The sequence below is a fragment of the Chamaea fasciata genome, unplaced genomic scaffold, assembly GCF_029207755.1.
Source record: "Chamaea fasciata isolate MVZ Bird 193981 ecotype frontalis unplaced genomic scaffold, bChaFas1.0.hap1 SCAF_5, whole genome shotgun sequence".
NCBI lineage: Eukaryota > Metazoa > Chordata > Aves > Passeriformes > Sylviidae > Chamaea > Chamaea fasciata.
In genome coordinates this window covers 10,091,223-10,114,571 of record NW_027094090.1, presented here as the reverse complement: position 1 = coordinate 10,114,571, position 23,349 = coordinate 10,091,223, and the positions used below count along the sequence as shown (strand labels likewise).

Genomic DNA, 23,349 nt, shown 5'->3' with positions numbered 1-23,349 from the left:
ACTGATCAAGCCTTAAATGAAAATAGGTCTAAATGTGTCCAGATAATCCTTCCTGGTTTCCAGGTTATTTACATTACACCTGGATGATATACTAGAAGTGTCTCTAGAGACTGCTTTATTTTAACAGGTCATTTGTTCCAGATCTTTTCTCTTATTTTCAACTTACATGACTATGAAAAAAACCCCCAGCCAACCAAAACCTTCAACATTATAAAAATGTGGTTTGATCAAAGCATAATTGTTGCTATTTTTAGTGACTGTTCACAGAGTTAATTAACATCAGTATATCAGAAAGATGCTGGATTACATTACTCTTCTGAAAGCCCATACATGTCAGTTCAGTCTGGATGGGTTGATTTTTGATTTATAAAAAAGCATTTTATTACTGTATGAAAACTCTCAAGAAGATGTTCTCAGAAGGAATTATTTCAAAGAGGAACACGATTGTTCGTAAGACTGTGGTTAGTCTGAAAAGTCATTTTGCAAACCATCAGAAATTAATGGAAAAAAAGAAATTTCCTCCTGACAGTAAAATTATTATTGTTTGTACCCAGGAGTTCTATAAATGTTTCACTCCCAAGGAATAAAACTGTTTCTGTGACTTATTCTAGAATGCACAGTAAGTGCATGGCAAAACTCAGAAACAGATAATCTTCAGTCCCACTCTACTAATACAAAATATTTATTGTGGCAGAACAATGGGATAGCCTGCTATTATTCATGAAGCGGATCATCCAAGCCAAGGGAAAAAACAGATTATACCACAGAAGGTCCAAAACTGCAGATCCTCAATATTTTGCTGAATAATCAGGCTTTCTAAAATCTACCAGTACCCATACTTCTTAGAATAAAAATAATGTTTTATTTGGTGAAACACTATAACATATAAAAAGATACTTTCAGGGGAAGGCCTTAATCATTCTGGTTTTGTTGATTCTTGCAGTCTTCATCTGGCAGTTTAAATTTATTCAAAACAATATATAAATTGAGTCAATCCAAAATCCAGAATAGCCCAGTTTGAGATGAACAGAGACCCCCTCCTGTGTGGCCTAACCCCTGCCCACCCCCTCTCTCCCACAGTAATTTCAGAAGTGTGTATTATAGATGACCCTTTGTAGTTGGGTGAATTTGGCCCATAGGACAAACCCTAACAGGGATGAAATTTGTTTTGCTGTTTCTGACTCAACTTCTGGCACTGTGAATCAATGCCTAAATCAAAAAAAAAGAAAAGAAAAAAAAGCCTTATAAAGAAATCCATGTTCATAAAATGCTAAACAGAATGATTAAATCCTTTCCAAAGGTGAAATAACACATATAGTGGGCAAAAAACTTGGTCAAACAAATTGGATACTAAAGTGTGATTGCAATGCAAGGTCACCTACAGCTTTAAAGCTCTTCAATATTGCAAAAAGGAGGATATTGTGATTTGACAATACTGGAAGTTTATATTTATTAATTGTGTTAAGAAATCTAACAAAAATGTATGACTTTAAATCATTGTTTACTATGTGATTACTTTAAGGTATTTAAACTGACTGCAGCTGGATATCAATATATACAGAAATACTCAGAAGTTATTTATTTACTGTCAACGATCTAGGGAAGAATTTTTGATCAATTAAAGCAGTAGCAGCATTAGTACACTAGTCAGGCATGGGATGTGACCAGAACTGCATCTCCATCAGGTTAGTAGCCAGCCTACACCATGGGCCAGGAGCCCAAACATCTAAAACTGGTGAAGTCCATAAATCTCAGTTGTGCTGATGCTAGTTTTGCTCAACTGGTTCCAGAATGAGTGTAATTTTCAAATTATGACCACATGGTCGTGCCTGGGGGGGAGGAGAGGTTACCTCTCTGGACGAAATTTGTGCTTGTGTGGTCTCTGAAGATCCCAGCGCTGACACTCCTTGCCTGTCTCAGTGTGATCCATTGGCCCTCTATAGCTCTCTCCATTGCAGGTCATGCATTCAACTAGGAAAAATATAGACAGTAGTAATTTATTACACTGATGACTTATACCACAAAAAAAAAAAAAATTAAAAACCAACAAAAAAATCCTCAAAACCCCCCAAAAGAAACAAACCAACATCAAAGAAATCAATTAAAAATACCCCTTAACGTATCCCTGTTCTTATATGATACCAACATAAAGAGCATAATAAAAAAGCATATCTTTTTGTTGGGTTTGTATGTGTAATGTCCTTTGGAACATAATTGTATCCATTAGCATTAATCCACATGCTTAAATGTTACATCACTTTATAGGACACAGTTTTGAAACAGGTAGAGGGGAGCTACTAGAGGCATTCATGTTCCTATCAGTCTTTGGGTTAGTAAGAGAGAGACACATAGCTAAGGAAGAAGTATTTTTTAAAGGTGATATTATTTATTAAGCACAATTTATTTTTCTAAATTACTCTAAGTCATAGTATAATTACAGGACAAGTTTAAGTGCAGAATATTGTCAGAATCCCAACTTCAGTGCAGTGGAGTGTGTCTCTTTATATACCCACCCCTTTCAACTGTATCTTTTTGATGATAATGGTTTTTGGCAGCTTAAACTAAGATACATTTTCAGTCCTGGTTTGAGACAGTGAGTAGGGGGCATGGAGGAAGAGTGGGCAAAAGTTACCAAAGGAATTTGAAAGAATTGTTGAACCATATTTAGAATGAAAGGTCAGAAAACATAAAACAAATTCACCAGAATTAACTTAGACAAACTTCTCAAGTAGTCCCTACTTAGAGTAATTATAAGGAAGTATAATTTAGAAAACTCCATTTTATGGAATTACAGATACCACAAAACATCAGCTACAAAAGTCTTCATTCTTAAGTGAGCACCAGGCCAAATATCCATTTGAAATTCACATAAGTTTACCTTTAAATAGGTAACCTTTTAATGGATTTAACAAAGCTTTTAATAGATTTTTAACAAATTCTTAAGCTCTGTGTAAATGATTCTATTCCTCCTTCTCTTCCTCTCTCCCTCCCTGTCTCCCTCCCTCCCTCTCTTCCTTTCCTAAGGACAGCACAGCTATTGCATGTGACACATTAGCAGGAAAATTAAAGGCATCCTATCTTGAAAATTTAAATAGGTTGATTGACTGGAACTGAATTGGCTGATTAGCAAGATATAAGAGCTTGGTTTGGAGGTTAACAGAACTTAAAATTCAACAAATGCAATGGTGCTTATAAAGTGTCTTTCAAATTCCGTGACTTGAAAGTCAAATGGGGTTGGATTTGCAAATAGTTATACTTCTTTACAGCATTTATTCAAAAAACAAAATGCATGCTTATCTTAAGCTTTCATTTTGTAATCCAGTATCTGTATTTTCATCAAAAAGAAGATGAAAAGCTGATTTTACCATGGAATGGCACTAGATGATTTTATCACATAGTAATACTGAAATTGCTAATGGATTCAGTATGGACTAGACAAGCAAAAAAAAAGGGTCACATTTGTATGATCAGCACAACTTCATTGTTCAAGCTCCTCCATAACTTGAAAAAAGCTGCTGAGCCTGAAACCTTCCAGCATACTGGAGCATCACAAGATCTCCTCTTCCTCTAATAACTTATTTTCTTGCTATGTGAGTTACTCTCGCTTAGAAATCACCTATTCTTTCTCTAAATCCAAATGATTGCTGGAAGCTCCATGCAGCTGCTGCCAGCAGAGCAGAGGCAGCTTTCTGCAGCAGCTGTGCTGGGTTACCTTCTGAGCAGAGGGGGATGTCACAGACTTCGTGGCGAGTCTCTGGACTGGTGGTGAAGCACCAAGGGCCTCCCTCTTCCCCTCGGGGGTTTCGGCAGTAGTTTTCCCTCAGGTCTTTTCCCCGATAGCTCGAAGGCAAAAAGCTAGTTTTAAAATGACAATCATTACAGTATAAGAGCATGCAAATGTTGGGGTTAATCATACTATTTTTACAAACAGTTAGAAACAATCGCATTTCTGCTTCCTTCTCCCTCCACCCTGCCTAAGCAAATGCACACACCCAAATATCTGTCCGTACACAAATACACATCTTCGGTTGGAATTACTCAACCTAAATGGCCTAAATCTGGGACAATTTGTCTAGCCCATAGCATGCTCTAGGGAGTTTTACTCCCATCCCTCAGTTCTCAAGAGCCAACTATCCAGGGCAGAGCCAGAGGCAGTCACACACTCCCTGCCAGCCTGCACTGTGCTCTCCTTCGGCAGCCCTGGGTGCACAGGGGATGATGGGGTCTGCATTCAGGTGAGGCCAGTCTTTCCTGTGGGTGTTGGCACATACAACAGGTCCAGCTGGGCTCAGAGTTCACCTACTATGTGAAACCCACAAGCAGAGAAACCTCTTTGCATCCCTGGTCAGGCAGCAGCAAGAACTGATCATCAGAGGCATGCAAGTGTGACCAAGTCTGTGCTACACCTCACTGAGAAGCTTTCACTGCCTGAAACCAGGGACTGATTTACATTCCAGCACAAGAGATTTCCCCAGATGCTATTTCAGCTGCTTTTCCTTTGTGGTCTGCCACGAACCCCACTGTTGTCACCTCACGGTCTGCTACTTACAGACCCACTCATAAATGCATTGTCTATGTTCAGATATTTAACAGCACCCCAGCTGACTTGAAATTTCCAGGGTCAAGGTGTTTTCTTCTCAGGTATCTGTAAAAGTATGTGCTTAAACCTAGAGAAACCACGTTGTACACAGTGACACACACACACACACAAATTATATAGCGATATATAAATATTTACACATAAAAGTGATGTTAGCTTATTTACCCCACAAAATAAGGAACAGTTAACCCCAGAGTAAGGAACCCAACTCCAGAGCTGGTCTGTTCAATGCCACTCCAACAGCTCATGACCACATTCAGGCTGCACACTGCAGACAAATCCAGTGATAGTTCTCTCTACCAGTTACATGGCAGTGATGCTAAACAGCAGCTAAATCCCTGGAGTTAGAAAATACCTTAAAATCAGAGATCTGCCCCATGAAGGTTTTTTTGTTAATTGCAATACTGGGCTAACTACACAGGGCATCACATAAAATTTGTAACGGAACTTAATTATTTAATTATTGAGATTTATAAAATTTTTTCCTTTTTTTTAATCAGTATTTAAGCTTTAGTGGAAGTATCATAAATAATGCACCTTTTATTCTGAAAATATCTAATATTTTATTTTGAGTGTTTTGAGAGAGAGAAACGAGAAGAAAATTTTGCTATGTGACATTTATTCCCATTAATGAAATATTTGAACTAACTGAAGTGAAAAAGACCTTTTTTAATCACATTGCGGTTCTAGTCAATGCAATGTGGAAGCATTTCACAAAGGGTTTTTTTTTAATTTTGTTGCTTGAGAAGACTAATTTTTATGTCATTTCGTGCTGCCTATAAAATTGGTGCTTCTTCTTTTCCTCTATAGTTTTATAATGTATCTTAAACTTTTAAACTTTTTTTTTAACTAAAGGCCACAAGGCAAACATTTTTGATGGGACATTCCAACCTGTATATGTGTTAAAGTGGTATGTCAGTGCAAATTAGAATATTCTATTTAACTTTTCTGCTCATTAGAAAATATAGGTAAAAGGCATCTCAAATTACATCAGATACGCTGTAAGAGCATTAAAAAAAGAAAAAAGTCTAAATGAGTGGCACTAGGGATGCAAGATGGGTCAGATATACAAAGGGCTTCAAACGGGTACAGAAGCAACATTCTTGAGAGAGAAAAATATGAGTTGCAGTAAAGTTCTACCCAGAAATGGACAAAAGGGCCACTCATAAATTTAGATTCAGTCCATCTACATTAGGTAAGGAAAAAAGAAGAAAAATCCAAAAACTGAAGCCAGTAAGAGTAATGGTAAAAACAGATTCAACCACACAAAAGCCATGGAAACTAACCAAATGTCTATGAAGCACTGGTCTGCTCCTTGACCATTTCTCTTTGAGCCCTTTTTACACTGCATTTCTAAATCTAAAACTCTCTAAGATTTTTAAAATCTGTACTGGGATAGAGATGACAATAATAGAAAGCAGGGGTTTGCTGGGAATCTCTGTGTTCTGATGGAATACAAATAAATAAAAATGTGACTTGCTAGATTGAAGCAAAAATTTAAAGTTTCAAGTTATTTCAATTCATCCTAGAAATATAACTAAAAATAATTAAAATAGATTTCTCCCTTTAATATTGAAAAGGGATTTATTTTCCAATGGCACTTTGTGATAATCAGCTGTTGAGAAAAACTGACCTAAAAAGCTAAGTCTTTTGTACTAATAAGTTCCAAACACACCACTACTGTCTGCTCCTTCCCACCTCCCTCATGTCTCTGATGATGAAACCAAATTTTCTGATGTTGAAAAACAAAATTAGCATGCAGCCACCTCATTTATCCGGTGACCTTTTAAAAACTAAACTTATTGCACAAGGCAGGAGAAGAGTCACTCTCATAAAATTCAACATAGAAGAGTGGCTGTCCAAATGCATTGAATAAAACTGTGTATGTGATAAAACTGTGTATGCTGTGTATTAAAATGCAATTTAGTGATAATGTGTGCTATCCAGACACTTTCATTTCTCTAATTATATAAAGTCACATGTATATTATATAGAATAAATGCTCATTTTTGCTTAGGTTATAATGATTTAGAATTCTTCCATTTCTGAAAGATGAAGATACATGAAGATATCCACCAAGGTGTTGAGTCTCAAGAAGTCATTGCTTTGGGATCTGGTGGTATTTATGGTATGCTCCCAGTTAAGAGCAGGTCTGGTCCCAAACTGAAAAGCAGACACTGCTGTCTATACTGTAAGAGCCAAGTCCAGTAAGTCCAAGCCTGAGGCTCAGCTTTGTAACACATCATAAGAGGACAGAACTCAACTATCCTTTGCCTTTTAATGTTGTTCCAAGATATCCTCTTGCACACTGGATTGTTTTGGTCAGGACAGGACTGAGCAGTGCAGAGCCCAGTTCTTCACCAGAGATCTCCAGTTTGGCTCCTCCCAAACAAATTGCTGATCCTGGGAGTCTGGAGCAAAAGGCAGCAATGTGGATAGTAAGCTTATGGGTAGAAGGACATTTTGTTTTTGTCTCTTAAAGTTTTATTATCTGCGTGGTTACAGCCAGTACAAAAATGTTTAAAGAGAAGTTGTTAAAGAGTAGACCAGTACTTTGTAGTCCTTTTACTGGTTTCTGGGAATATTTGTTAGGGATGAATCTGTTTTTACCATTACTCTTACTGGCTTCAGGTTTTGGCTTTCTTCTCTTTTTCCTTAGCCAATAGAGTTCAACTGGATTTACTCTCAAGGTGTAGGTTTGGCCTCAGTTTCTCACTGTACCAGGTCCTAATCTGAAATGATAAGTCCTGTACATGCTCCCTTGGTCTTTAGTTATTGCTTCTACGATCTGAAGGGAAGGATTTCAAAAGCCTCTTCAGTCCTTTCCATGGATTTGTTTCCTGGCCTAAGTGCTCCACAGAGTTTCACATACTCTATAAATAACAGAGAATTGACAGTGACTATGTAAAATATATTAACAATATTATACACTAAGCAAATAGGTGGTCTAATATCCCCTGCTTCCTAATAATGTGGTTTTCAAAATTGCTCATTCCTTGGGAGTCAATTAGAAAACAGTGATGAACTTCCAGACCCTGGGCTGAAATAATGCAGATGTTTTGTTTCTGCCAGTAGCTAAAAGATCAAAAGGATGTAAACAGCTAAAAAAAGAACCTCAACATAGAAGAGAAAAAGATACAGACACACAGACTGGCATTAGGAGAGACCTCTTTGGAGAAAGTCCAAGATAAGGATTTTCTGGGATTTGGAGAATGGTATTTATTGGAGAAAGGCAAGAATATGCCCAAGAGATTTTATTGTCTAAGGTTAGTTTTCTCATAAATTCTTATGCTTTATGGAAGCTGTCTGGGCACTATTCCCATTGTCTTTGCTCCTGAACTCTTACCTGTGCTCATGGGGGATCATTGAATTCCAGGCCTGACACTGGATACCACTTTTGGTAACAGACACTGTTCCTTTATAGTCTGCTCCTTTTCCAATGATACAATTTCTGATATAATCTATTGAAATAAAAGAGTAAAAATTAGAGATTTGGTTAATGTATAAAAAATTAAAGCTTATCATCTGTTTTCAAATAAAAATATATTTATTAGACTTTACATACTGAATTCTTCAAAATACTTTTTATTTCTTGACATACATGGCTGTCTTTTTTTTTTTTCTTTTTTCTTTTTTTTTTTTTTCCCAAGTATTGATCACTATTTGAGCCCCAAAAAATCCTGGAAATGTTTCCAATGTATCTGATTAAACAAAACTCCATGTCTGAGGACTTGAGTATCCTACTTATTAACGAGGTAAATAAGAGCAATATTAAGTAATAAATGGCAACTCATACAACTGAGCTGCTCAGTATTAAACTGAAGTACAAAACTGAAACTAGTATGTATGATGGTAGGCAAATATGTAGATTAGAAAACTGACCAACAGCAAGTACATAGACAAATTTGCATGACAGCAAACTCAGGATATGTGTAAATAAACCTATAGGATGCAGCTTTCAAAATGCATGAAAGCATCCATGCCCAGGATGTTCCTACAGCCAAAAAAGTCAGTGACTGACCTCAGGGTTTTGGGTTTTTTTCCCTTCCCTAGCTGGAAAAATAAAATCAGTAAATAAATCAGTTACCCTTCTTTTCATACAGATCAAACGCATGGTCTTGCTTCTTTCTCACACCATTTGTCAAGCTGTTGAAGGATAACCAATGGCACCGTTTTGTAACTCTGTCATAAGCAAAGGCCCTGCAAAGAAAATCTGGATAAGAAAAAAATCTCTGTGTAGTTTATAATAATGACACATGGCCTGCCAAGGAGCATGCAATGACATCAGATTTATTTTTACTGGGAAAGTCAGAGAAACAGTCCAAATTACTATTTAAACCCACAACTGTGCTGACAAGAGCAAAGAAACAAAGAAATTAAATTGATGTGGTCATTACATTAAATACCAGTTTGGTTGTTCACACTAATCTAAGAGTTCCCTTGTCATTAAAGATCTTTATTTTAAAACTTAGATAAATGTGACTGAGACATCATTCGTGTCCTCAGTTATGCTGCTCTCTGGGATGAAAAACATCATCTTTGCTATGCTTACAATATGCCTCTGAAATAGTTAAGTGTCTCACACTGATGGATTGAGGAGAACTCAAGTACAAGGAATCTTTTTTCTTTCCCAGAACAACAGAGCTGTTTAAAAAATATAATTATTTTTATTTTTATTTATAAAAAAAACTGTGATAGTGTACCTAAAGTTTGTCCTTGCTCACTTTTGTTTTCTTTTTTTTTTTCTCTTATTTTGAACTGCTTTCTAGGAATGAGTACAATGTGTGCTGAATTGACTAGATATGGGGGAGGGTAAGAAAGACAAACAAATCCATAGAATAAAAATACTTTCTTTCAATACTTGAAATTAAAAATCCAGACCTTCTTCTCCTATAACCGTTTTGAAATGACAGTCTTTAACTATAGGTAAATTATTTTAAAGGATTTTTAAAACACAGCTGACTGCCTTGGAGGAGTCAACAGTTATTCCCTTAAGGAAATGTTTTAAAAAATAAGAAAAAAAAACTCCATAGGTGTTTTTTCCTTAATTTTTCATTTGAACCAAATAACTGATATAATTTCCTCTAGCCAACTACAATATCTAAATTTTTGTCATTCATCCCATACTTTCTGAGATATTTCATTCTTATCTGAGAAGATATTTTAACAACTATTTGATAATATCCAAGAGTCACACAGATTTCTTACACTTCATCCATACTTTGGCTCTGCCATATTCTTCAGCACTGCATCCTCCAACAAAACGTTCCTTGATCTTCATTTAATTCACCACACAAGCTTTCCGTGTGAGATCTTGCTGGCTTCAGTTAAAAATGCTACAAGATCCTATCCAATCTCCCCAGTCTTCACTCTTTCAGATATCTTCTTCATTATCGTTCCCATCACCAAACAGATTTTTCATCCAACTGCTCTCTCTACTCTGTTGACTCCAAATGTTTCCAACCTGCTAACCTTCATCCCTCTGCCCTTGTGCAGCCTTCTGTTCTCTTCTGGCTGATTCTCAAATTTGAGCATATCCAAGTGCCTCTAACTCCATCTTCACAAAAATATCCTTGACCTTTCCTGCCTTCCCAATTACATTCTGGTTTCCGCTCCTCCCTCCTAGAGAGGGAATGCAGAATGCACTGTTTACAAACTATTCTTCCAGTTTTTGCCTTTCAGTTGCCTTTTGGTTTCTTTCCAGTTTGGCTTCCATCACTTCTGCATATAAAAGTTTGTAGCAATCTTTTCTTGGGCCCAAATCTGGAGGGTTTTTATACCTCCAAAATCAACACATTTGAGCAAATTCTTGGACTTTCTTCTACTGATACAGCCGACCACAACAATTTTTTTTTTTTTGTTTCTCTTTGTGCTGAGATAGTCTGTAGATTTTCTTATAAGGTACTGAAATTCTGTTCTCTATACTGAAATCCCTTCCTGTGTAAACACAGAAATTCCGAGCAGATAACAAAGGATAAGACAGTGACAACTTTGCAAATAAGAAAGGAACATATCTGCAAAAGTCACCTGTATAGCAAACAAAATAGTAACTATAGTGACTTTTTTTAATCCATAGGAATTGTAGTGGGAAAAACTGCAAGGATGACTGTAGGAAAACAGAGAGTGTAATGGAATGCCAAGGGTGGTGAAACAAAGGAATAGAACAGTTCAACGGCTGCAGCTTGATAAAACTGATAGGGAAGGCAGAAAAAGAGGCACAGAGATTTATGAAGTCAAAAACACAGTGAATCTAAGGGTTTCTTTAATGGAGGATTTCAAGAATAATATTATGAAAAAGAAACAAGGCCAGATAAGAATCTTGTAATTCATCTGGAAATGAACAGATCTGTGCAAGCACGACAACAAGGGAATAGAAAAAATATCTGTTCTGAAAAGTGACATATATTAGCTTCAACAAAAAAGTCTTAGAGTTAAAACCAGCAAGGACTAATGATTAACCAATAAAATACTCAAAATTTACTTAAAAGTGATAGAGAAACTTATAATGAAGAAATAGAAAGTTGTCTTAATTTCCCCCCCTCCAGAAAACAAGGAGTACCTGAACTTTTACAAGTCTGTAGTGCCTGAAATCTGCTACTTTTTACCACTTTCTGGCAAAAAAGAAACCTAACACTGTTCCTGCTTGTGTACGTCACAGTGCACAGACACAGATGTTGTGGCTTCCAGTGCTATTGTAATAATTATGTTACAAACAATTCAATTTTTAATTCTTACATAAAGCTTGCATGCAGAAAATAAAACATCCATTCTGTGACTTAAGTGATGGAGAACTCTTGCATGGATATGGAGTATAAGAATCAAGCCATGAAAATGTCAATAAACATAGGAAATTTCAAGTCTCATATTTCAAGCATTTAAAATGTCATTTTGTATTACTTCTTATTTTAGAATGCTCCCATAGCAGGCAGGAAGCTAACTGGTTTTTATTTAAGTTGGCAACAAATTTCACCTTATAGTAACCATGTGCTGGTATGAAGTTAAAGACTGAGATCCTAGGAATAAAAGGGAAACATTAGTTAACACTGGATCCTTTAAGATGGAACACATGTAAAATGTGTGTTTACAGTAGCATCAAAAAACAGTTCACACTACAAAAGGATCCATATGGGGCCAAAAGAGAAACCACAAGAAAGTTCTGAGACCCAGAAAAGAAAACCCCATGCACTCAGTGCATAGTGATAGCACAGGCAAGACCCCATCACCTACACCTCTACTGCTAAAGCAGGTTTTTAGCACCTCCCATGCTAAAAGCCTGCCAGGGAAAACAGGAATTCAGAGAGTAAGTCATCAGGATCTGTAATTCTTCTCCATATTCAGTGCAAAGTAACTGCATGACAGATTGCCGTTCTGTTATCTGTGAGCAGGGCTTTTCCAAGCTGTACTCTCAAAAGTCCCTCATGTCTCCTCTATGTTGTTGTATTGATTCACTGAAGAAGAAATTGCCCCTTAAGATATCCATCAGACACTGTCTCAAAAAAAAAAAATCTACTAAACATGAAGACATTTTTAAAATTCTGAGAGTTTCAAGATTAATTTTATTATAAAAGAGAATAGACACATACATTAACTTGCTTTTTATTTTCATAACACCAAAGATAGGATTCAGACCAACTACAGGTGGTTTGGGAAAGTTTCCCTAAACTGATGCTAGAATACAGAATTGTTGTTTGCCTGGTGTTATACTGAATTTGTTTTATCCTGTGATAAATAATTTTGCAATACTCCTTGTTGCTGCTCATCTGAACTCAAGGGTGTCTTGCTGTATTGAAGACAACCTGATCCTCTTGGCAATGACATCAATGGAAGCTCTGCCAGTAGGGAAAGACATGGCTTGTACCATGTGAAAAATATTAGTGCCTGGAAAATATTTTCTATCTGAAAAAAGTTAACTCCACTCTATTATTTACACATATAAAAAGAGTACAGAATGATACAAACAAGATCTTGCAACAATGGGATTAAAGGCTTATGGAAGAATTTAACTGCAGTTGAGAAACCTCTCTGTCAAGGAAGAACATTTTTGTCCAGCTTCAATTTGTACCAATTGTCAAAACTGTTTTATGTTTCAAGTTCAGGCTTTAGCCCAGTACTCACCACTACAGAAGTCATCCACTCTCTCCAAGATCCTGCATTCATGGCCTTTCAATGATTGCTAATGGTCTAGACTAAGAAAGGCCAGGGGGATCTTATAAGTCTAATACATCAGAAAAAATGATAGCGATTTGCTCCAAAAAAATAACCGAGAATCTGCACAAGGCAGACAAGCGATCAGCTGCGTGATGTGTTTCTAAGAGACAGCAGATGCTGAGGGATAGCTATCCACAGCCCAGGTTTGATTCCATGGTATCAGATTCGCAGCACTTGCCAGTGAACTTCAGCAGTGGCTGTATCTGTGCTCCATGTGTGAGGTTCTCGTTGATTTCAGCAGGAGTAATGTGCAAAGAATGAATAGAGAATATGGCCTGAAGTGGTGCTGAAATAGTGCAGCTGTGATGTGTGACAATAACCATTTTATAAGAGACATAAAAATCTCAGAAATGTTCACCTAATGCTACATTGCAGCCCAAGTCATCTGCATCTTAACATGAGTACATTTTTTCAGCTATGTTATGGAAAAGGTTAGAGATTGGACAAGATAAGAAAACAGATAACTCAGAAAAAGCCTCAGAAAAGACTGACACTCTCTAGACAGGTAGAGCAAGATCAGTGAAATCAAAAATCACAATCTTTAGCTTGTTCTTGGTACAAGCTACCACTGATGACAATTACAGAGAGACCTTTGATCAAAGGCTGTTATACATGTTTCCTGAGGGAATAAAACAAACAAAAGAGATACATAACTTACTTGCAAGTGAAGGAAAGGCCCTTGTTCCTGCTGCATCTCTTTGCACATTGCTCTGTGGTATTTAACAGCTTCGTTTTTACTTCCAGTGTTTTGTTTACTTTAATGAGCATCAATTCTCCTGTTTTTTTGAAGTCATGAAGAGAATTTCTCTTTTTTCCTTTACCCTCTAAAAAAAGAAGCAAAAAACCCAAAAAACCAACAAAATGAAGCATTGTAAAGAAGAATGCAAAGAATAAAAATGGCATTAGATTTGGGTAATATTTTCTAAGAATTATAATATCTTCAGTACCTAAAGCATAGAGAACCCCACAAAAACAGGGTCTAAGTATATACCGCAGAAGAATTGATTATTTTAGATGGTGATTTCCATTTATAAAACCAAAATAGTAAGAAATATAGCAAAACTAATTTCAAATAATGACTTGCACAATGCTGTAAAAAGGTAAAAGGAAAGTTTCTCACCCTTTGCAATTTTTTTCAGAACTTCCAAAATATGTCCAATATAAATGTGTCCAATAAATATGTCCAATCTGAGACCTTGTAAATATTTCCATGAAAAACTCAAGTGAAAGAGGATCACTTCCTGAATGCAAAAAACTGTTCTTAAAACAATGTATTTATTACAAATCATGAAAGAAATGGATTCTGGAAGTGACACAAAATAATCATTTGTCCTCTTGCTGCTCCAGTGAAGACTCAGTGTGAATGCTGTGTCCAGTTTAAGTGTGACTGAACTAGAGTTTTTAGCCTACGGAAAAGATTATATGGTCAAACAGAGGCCATAGCATGGAAACAGTCTGCAGTGTTGCAAAGATTCCTGCAAAAATGAACACAATTATCTCTTTTACATGTCTCTATTGAAAGGCCCAGAGGAAGAGATATCAAATAGAGGGAAGAAGATTGGCTAGAGATGTTTGGCTAAAGTGTAAGAGGAAAGCTCTTTGACATATGCAAGAAAATCCCAGAATTCTTCCATTTTTTATTTATATTTTTACTTTGCATTCCATGAACACCAGTCTGCCAGTGAAGGCTACTCACTCCATTGTCTGTGAAGGCAGATGAGCACATCTGGAGAGTAACTGTCCCTATTCTGTCAGATGAGTAACATAGACAGAATAAATTGCCCTGTGGATCTATCTCTCCTATTTCACTCAGAGATCCCAGATGATCTTTTTGGATTAGATGGCTTATCCACGTAAGGTTGGGTGAATAAATTCCTCCTTAGTTTAAAAAGTAGAAAATAGTATTTTCCATAATTTATTTCCATGAAACTGGATTCACTGTCCTTTCATTTTTCTCCACAGACTCTGAAAACAATAATAGAACACAAATGCTCAGGTTCAATTTATTAAATTTCACCAGAGTTTTTCCAATAGATAAAACCTCTGCCCAATGTTCTGAACAGATCCTCATGCACATGCAGATTGCACTTAGGCCAGTACAGTTTTTCTCAGTGCACTCTGCAGAAGCTCAGAATAACTGTGAATAACAGTAGCTGAGGCTCTGGAGGAGTTACTGACAGCTCCACATACTGAAAACCCAAAGAGGGCTTAGGGGTGTTCCCTTTGCAGAACTCTCATCTCATCACTGAGTTCGCATTTTCACTGGATTCAGCTAAATCACACCTCTCAGTGGTGAGTTATCCCTAAGACACCTAGAAATATAACAAAGACATTTACATTAGATCTCATCAAGCTTCAGCTTTATATTAAAAAAAAAAAAAAAAAACAAAACAAAAAAAAACAAAGGAGCAGAATATCTCTGCTATAACATCACTATAAAATAATCTTCACCCCATTCTCCTTTCTTTCTTCTTTAACTGATGAAAGTAATCTATGCTACTCCCCAGCATCTAACAACTCACAATTTTAATTCCAATCACAAAAAAAATAAGAAAAAAAGATTTACCTTTAATTATAATGTTGCTATATGAAGAAGCTTTTGAATAAAAAATCAAATGCTAATAATTTTGGTGTAGTGTTAGTGACTCATATCTTCTCTCTCAAGCATTTTTAACCTCCTATTTGTGCAGTGCACATGCACCCAAAATGAACTACTGCTTAGAGAAATGTTATGATGAAGTTCTCATCTTAAGGATCCACATCCTGTTACTGGAAATGGTTGTGTCTACATTGAAAGTGCTTTATTTTTTGTTGTACCTGTGATAGAGCCAAAGTGCTTTAAAAAGGATTGTGCTTGCCCCTTAAGTAAACCACAAAAAAAACAAATCTCCTATGAAGCTTTTGTGGTGTATTTCTCAATCTATTATCTTCCAAGACATAGTTGGTAGTTTTATGTTGTCTCAGTCAAGACTTTTATGTCAAGTGGTGGTAAGAATTTGTAGAGAAATATCAAAGTATTTTCTTTCAGCTCCTGATACTAACATTTCCCATCTACTGATAAGTGTCATTATCTTAATTCCCAATGATAACAGCTTCTTAAACTCACCAGCCAGCATGCAATACAATTTAAAAACCTCAAGAAATTCTGTTCCCTGAAAAATATGGTACAGAGTTCTGCTTTTTCTTTTTGTCCTTCTTTTCCTAGCAGTTGTCCAAAGAGGATTATGGGTTTGATCTTGCATTTAGCAATTCATAACAGCCTGATTTAGTTTAGCTTTCAAACAACAACATTCTATGTCTTGCCTATAATCCAAGAGGCAAAGGGCCAAGTGCATCTGTGGTGTGACTGTTAGAAACATCAGAAAAACGCAAAGCACTACTCTAAATTCTTGCAACAAAATATATAAAAATAATATTCTTTTTGTGTTAAATTAGGTGCCTTTTTTTAACAAAAAGCTAACTCAAATAGTGCCATAGGCATGCTCCAATTCGAAGTTCAGATTCTATAACAATGCAACTAATTGTGACTGCCATTCATTTCCATTTTTTAAGCTTTGATTAATCAGGATTTCTGCTCATTTTGTGGACCATGTTTCCTGTAGTTTCAGATCACATTACCAAGGAAGTCTGACATTCCACTTAAATCTGAAAATATTAGCAGCTGATTCAAACACAAAGGAATCCAGTCAAATGTGAACCAACTTTTTTTCTTCAACAGAAACAACCACTAACTAAAAATATTTCTTCAGTCAACTTAAAAAAAAAATCCTCAAAAAGGTGAGGGTGGTGCCATTTCCTGGGTCTTAAGATGAAGTTGAACAGAAAAGAGAAGATCTCAGCCAGTGCCCAAGGAAATGGGAACTGACAGATTTGCTCTAGTAGGATGCAGCATTGGACAAGTGCTCCATAATCACATTTGGGATTTCCACAGTCTCCCTGCTGGTGTTTCCCATTTTCATAAAAGACTTTTAACATTTACTTAAGAAAAAAGGTGCCTCACAAGGAAAGACATTAATCTTGGAGCTACAAGAACTCACCTTTCAGTTCCCTTACTAAATTTTCAAATGAGGTTTCTGTACAATCTTCTCAGACAAGAATCATTGACTGAGACTGCTCAAAATATAGGGCACCTGGAGGAAAAGATCTCCAACATACCTACTCTTGGAGCAGTTCCAGTCCATGTCAAATAATCTCAATAACCAGAGATAAAGAAAACTGACATTCTCCAGCATTTTTGTAGGAAAATTTACCAGCAAGTTCCAGTGCCTGCGTTCTAGAACCTGCTTAACTTTAATTTTAATTATATTTATACAAAACAGGATGAGTTACACAGAGAACTGTGAGCAATGGAGGCCACAGTATGCAATATCATAGAAAGACACTTTCTTGATTAACAAGAGAAACAGGTTTGAATCGGCAAAAATGTTTGTATTTTGATCTCTCTTTCTCTCCAGTTATTCTGTAATCACTGACAGAAAAATGACATCAAAACACCTTTATTTTTCCCTTCTGGCCTTATGTCCACACCAAAATAAGCTCTGTGCTCCCAAACCACCTCATCACTCAGTTCTGAAACTACCCGATTATGTTCCATACCTCAAATAAAACTTACACCCTGCAGAATTTAATTGGTCTGATACTGAGCTACATGAGAGTACAGAATTTCAGGATAAATCTAGTTTCCGGTTATTTGGAGTTCAAACACCTAAGAAAGTCACATTTTACACCCTCAGGTCTTAGTCTGATCACAAAGAGTATTTAGTTTTGCATTACCTACTTAGTAGTAAAAAACCTAGTACAGTAAATACAATACCATTGCTGTGGTAATCAAAATTGCACACGGGGTGTCATAGCACCCAAAGATCACCTTTGTTCATTATAATGAGATCAAAACATTACTTGAGTTATCTACAGCAAAATTGTACAAGGAGATTGCCTGAATTTATCTGCTTCATTGGTAATCCCTTTCTCCTTTCTCCACCATTCCAGCTTTTTCTAATAAAGATATACATTTTAGGCTGCAAAATTATGGTCTTACACAGCACAAGTGGAGCATATTGGCTGCCTCCCCTAGAAAAATCTCAACTCCTATTGACTTGTTACAGACTCTACGAATCTTTTATTAAATACCAGTTATGATGTACTCAGCATGTCAGCTTCCAGGGTTCCCAAATTTCTCTCTATTCTATGCAAAAGTTAGTGCTTTCTTAAAGAAATATATCCTGAAGTCTCCTGATAATGTAAGGAAGCTAATTCCTCTTGTTTCTTTCTATTTTTGCATCCCACTTTACTATTCAGAACAAAACCATCAAAACTTAACACCAGGTTTTCCAAATGGGAAGACAAAAATTAAATGTTTATTTTAAAACTGAGATTATTAATGAAAACTTGGTGCTTTGTGATTGAGTTTTATTTTCCTTTTCTGTGTGTTCAAACTTGCAGAACTTGAACATTTTACTATTTATTTACTTTGTTGAGATAAATTTTCAACTGTGTGGAGATCTTTTAAAACTTCCAGTTTTTAAATGTATATGAACAGTCATGTAAAAGCATCACTGTCCTTTGTTTGTTAGATGTCAGAGATAAACTAAATCTTTGGGAAAATAAATAAAGAAAATGAAGATACCTGAATTCCTTAGACTAGCAGATGCTGTCAGAGAACTGCAGGAATCAAATGCAGTCCTTCCAAATGGAGAATGAAATACAAAGTAACATGGCATGAGGAGAAATATTTAAAAGTAGGAAATTGTCCACATGCTGTGCAGGAAGCACAGAGAAGCTGATGATTCAAAATATATTCCAGTGAATAAAAATGGTCATATAAAGTGACACAATTATTTCAGAAATATAAAACAGACATAGGCGCTTTCTTTAGTACCAACTGGCATATTAGATCTCTGTTTAATATTTTGCATCATGTTTGTAATGAAATTAAGTCACTTGACCTTGAGCAGTTAACAGATGGACTAATTAAAGATTGACTTATTTGTGTTATAATTGATAACCAGGTCAGAATGCTAAAATGAGATTAGCTATTAATTTAATTTTGCAAACAGTCATAACTGCAAGCTAAAGTAAACTGGATTTTCCCAGAGAGGAATATCATGTGATTTAAAACTTGGGTGCAGGGAGTGGGAAATCAGAAATCTACCATCATATGAAAGACCTTTAATTAAAACAAAAACAAAAACAAAAACAAACCAAAAAACTTTAAACACACCTGAAATAAATTTAAGAAAGCACAGTTCAGCACAATAAACATATCTAAAATTTTATCAGGGGACACAATACTTGATAGAAAATGCATGGTAACTTATATTCATAAGTTTCTAAATGGGAAAAAATATGTAAAGCAAAAATCTGCAAAACAGTGTACTATCACAGTGTCAGATACATCAAATCAGAATGCTTATTTCAGTAAAAAAATTGACTATTTAATACGAAAATTAAAAACAAAGTATGTTTATATGCATAAAAGAGCATTTGGCAAAACTTGTGCAACAAGAAAAAATCAGTGAGTGGGGTTCAAAAAAAAGCAATAGTTCTCATCATATATGGGCTGACACCAGTATGCAAATACAGTGAGGTGTTTTGCTTGTCTATAGAATATGATAGAAGGGATAGTTTTAAATTATATTGAATAAAGTATTTCTAAGACAATGCTTTTTAAAGGATATAAAACATCAAGGGTAAAATGTATTCTGATGTGTGCCTCAGTATGATAGCATAAATATACTGGCTTCATCAAGAAAAAAAGAAAAAACAAACAATCCAAATCTTCACCAGATGGTGAATATAGATGTTACTAAATGGTTTTGGATACAACATGCTGAAGTTAAGAGTGTGGTCACAGAAACAAAGACGTTAAAGATGAATGTTGATACTAATATCATCAATAGGGTCATCACAGTATTGTTATCAGTGTGAACAATTAGAAAGCACTTTTTCAATAAATAAATTCAAGGTAGTTTTTTTCTCTTAAGTCATAACAGAGTCACTTTGAAAAAGAATTAATGCTCAACGCTCATAACTTTCATTTAGTGTGACTTTTCCTTCTGTCTGTTTCAGTATCAGAAATATCCAGTTCCTGGCTAGAATGCAAGAAGTGAACATCTCTTCCAAATGACTTTTCATTTGAGGAGGAATAGAAAAAAAAAAAAAGGAAGAAAGGCAGACCAACATAATGAGAAACTGGAACAATCTGAGTTGTGCCCGAGAAAACAACTTCATAGATTGGATAGGTTTAAAATGCCAGATTAAGTTTAATGCGGTTATTTATGTAAGAAAATAATTTGGCGTAAAAGAAGTTTACCAACCATACCCATAAAATCTGCAGTCAGCTGTGTAGATGGAAAGTCACCAAAATAAAACCAGCTGTCCAAGGAAGCATCTCTAGCTTGTCAAAACTAAACAGTTTCTCAGAAGTACCTGGAGGATGATGTGAATATTTTAACTTCTGAAATTTATTTTCTTGGAACAAGAGCTTCATGGAGAAAAAACACACAATTTTTAGAGAGGAGTCTGAAATATGTATAACTATCCATACAATATCTATATATAATAGATAATGATTTCCGTATTTCTACATTGGCTCTCAGTCTGGTTGCTGAGCATATTCAGGAAATGCAAAAAGATATTTCTTTTTTGGCTTTACATTACTACTGACACCACCACACCCACACCCCCTTATTAGCAACTGCAAAGACTGCCATGTAACTAGGAACCCAGCTAAGTCCTGCCTTTTGAACCCACGCCTATAGTCAGCGTGAAAGTTCAAGGAGCTGAGGATAATGCTAAAAACTGATAGTATATTCTAAAATTGGATGGTAGCTGCAAATGGACAGCTCTTTTCCTTCCAAGAAAAGGTTATCTGCTCAGCAGGATGCTGGGATCCACTGACAGAAACAAATGTGCTGCAGTTTGTACTCTGACTTACTGTATCTAACCTCTGGCTAAATTACTGAGAGGATTTTCCCTTGTAAGATTTGTCTTCTTATGCGTTGTGCACAAATACTAAATCGCCACCATTTCCCTTTGAGTTCCACAATCTTTACAAGCACTTGATGCCTCCTCAAGGCACCCAGCATGCTGTGCCCTTCCTTTGTGATGCTGTCCCAGCCAGCCAGAATTCCGGGCATGCAGCAAGGGCTAAGGAGAAAAGCACAAGCAGGCAGGGCAGGGACTGGGCAAAACAAAGAATGGCAGATGGCTGAGGGCAGCAAAACAGCCCCTGTGAGGAGTGATGAGGGCCTTACTGTATGTTGTATACATAAAAATAGTGCCTCTGGCCAAGGCAGCAAGTCAGAGGAAAAGCTGGAGCTGAGGGGGGACAGAGGGAGCAGCCAGACCCCAGCTGGGCCAGCAGCACGGAGGAGTGCCAGGCACGGCGGGGCTCATCAGACAGCACATGGGTGGAGGCCCACAAGGCACTGAAAACTACAGCTAGATTTTGCCAACACATTTGACTAATCTGGAGCACGTTCCCAGCTCTGCTTCACCACAGTGCTCCTCTGCATGTAGGTACTAAATGCATTCGGGAACAGCTGGAGAAACTTTTGGGGCATTGCCACAAAAACCTACAGGAAAAGATGGGTTAACAGTGAGCATGTCCTCACCCCTTCTTCCCAGTTTTTTTAGCTGCCATACTTTACCCACAGCAAGGTTCAAATTTTGCTTGCATTATGGCAGTTGTCCTACTCTCCTTGATTCCCAAGTAAGCACAGAGATCAATCCTTTCTCACCTCCATGATCAATCCATTCTCACCTCTGTGCTGCCTTCCAGCCTCTGTCATTCCACCACACCTCAATGCTGATGGGGAGAAAGTGAAATTCCAACACTCATCCAGCACAAGTAATTGTAAAACATTCAAGGCAATGCTTTTTTTTCTCCACACCGTGCTTTTACTCAAAAAGAGGCCCAGTTATCCTGGTTTCCAACCTCCTTGGAAAAGTTTGAAATGCTTAAGTGGCAAACTAATGTTCAGCATAAAGACCCAAAAGGGAGATATTCTGCTCTCTGAGGGAGACTGCACGTTTCCCTTCCAACCCTGGCCTCAGTTGAAGTATTACAATAATGACAGATGAGCTCCTCCAATAAGAGGCTTTCCTTTCCTTGACTTCAGTGGTCAATTTTCCAGAGTTTTACGCAACATTTTAATCTCATGTCTTTCAACTCTCTATTCTCCTGCTATGTTGCTTATGAAAATGGCATTAATAGAAACAGAAAATCTGTTAAGCAGGGTAAGTGCTGTATTACATGTGAGAGCAAAACAAGCAGCCCCTGGCACTGAGCACCAAAAGGATTCCATTAAACAGAAGGAATACACTCTTCCAACTGGCACAGTATCATTTCACTTTGTTGACAGTATATAGTATAATGATTATCTACAGCTGGGATGGGAAAGTCTAAATCACATTAATTTTTGAAAATATACTTAGCTATGCAGACCACAAGAACACGCAACATTCAAAAAATGATTATGGCTATGGGATTTGATTTTATTTTTCTTAAAGTGATAATTATATATAGGAATTAAGAGCAACTCCCACATCTTCATTAGCAACTTCTTCAGATCATCCAAACTATGGAATGTGCTTTAAATAAATTTAAACACACTTGGCTGACAGTCCTCTCACAGAAAAAAATGTATCTTTAATTTGAATAAATCTTTAACATTCACTCTTTTGCAACATGCCAATCTACCTGTTGCTTTGATTAAAGAGTCATTTTTAGTTTCACCAGATGAACATTACTAAAGAGATACTTCCCAAGGATACTGAATAATATTTGAACAAGAAAGAAAACTCCTTGATAAAGTTATTAGCTACAGATTAAATTCTTTGTGCAAGTGATAGAGACTTACAGGATATTGATAATGACTAGGCAAGCTGTCTATAGGAACCATGCACGTTTATCTTTCATCAATCACTGTCTTATCTTTTATATATTAAAACGAAACTCAGAAAGTGATAGCATAGACAGATTGCTGACATTTAAATTTCTTGTGTTTTCTTCACTCTCCTTTTTCTTTACCCCTTAATATAACCCAACTGTATTATTCAGCAACTTGTGTTACACAGGACATTGTCTTTGCACAGAACTTAGGGCATGGGATTACAAACCCAGAATATTAATTCACACAAGAAATTATTTTCATCATTATGGACATTTGAAATCAGATTTGACAGAACAGCACTAGAAGTATGGATGTGCATTAGCAAAAGACTTCTAGTGTTTTAATTCTCTTTTCATCATTTAGCTTGTTTTTCATATCAGAAAATAATCATATGTAGGCAAATCCTTATCTTAAAAACACCCCAGTAAAAGGAATCCAACATCCCAAACAAAGACAACATGTATGTTTACAAAACAATCATTTTCAGAAATGATCTAGAAATTTGTACTTTCAAAAAGAAGTAGCACAACTTTCCCTTGCCTACAGTGTAAATATACAGACACTTTTGTTGAAGGTGTATTTTTAAAAGCAAGGTAAGCAAAATGGCAGTGTGTAGTAAGAGTCATCTTTCTTGCTAATAAAGTA

General features: G+C 36.3%; 1 protein-coding gene across 1 annotated transcript in view; it reads right to left on the bottom strand.

Annotated features, from left to right (window-relative positions):
• The window catches only part of HGF (hepatocyte growth factor), a 49,817-nt gene extending 28,262 nt beyond the window's left edge, over positions 1–21,555 (bottom strand). Inside the window, exons 1-7 of the mRNA XM_066184510.1 lie at positions 21,550–21,555; positions 13,929–14,049; positions 13,467–13,632; positions 8,688–8,800; positions 7,947–8,061; positions 3,713–3,855; positions 1,851–1,971 (exon numbers count right to left, since the gene is read on the bottom strand). Coding sequence (XP_066040607.1) covers positions 1,851–1,971; positions 3,713–3,855; positions 7,947–8,061; positions 8,688–8,800; positions 13,467–13,632; positions 13,929–14,049; positions 21,550–21,555 — 785 coding nt within the window. The remainder of the gene's footprint in view (positions 1–1,850; positions 1,972–3,712; positions 3,856–7,946; positions 8,062–8,687; positions 8,801–13,466; positions 13,633–13,928; positions 14,050–21,549) is intronic.
• Positions 21,556–23,349: the final 1,794 nt, after the last annotated feature.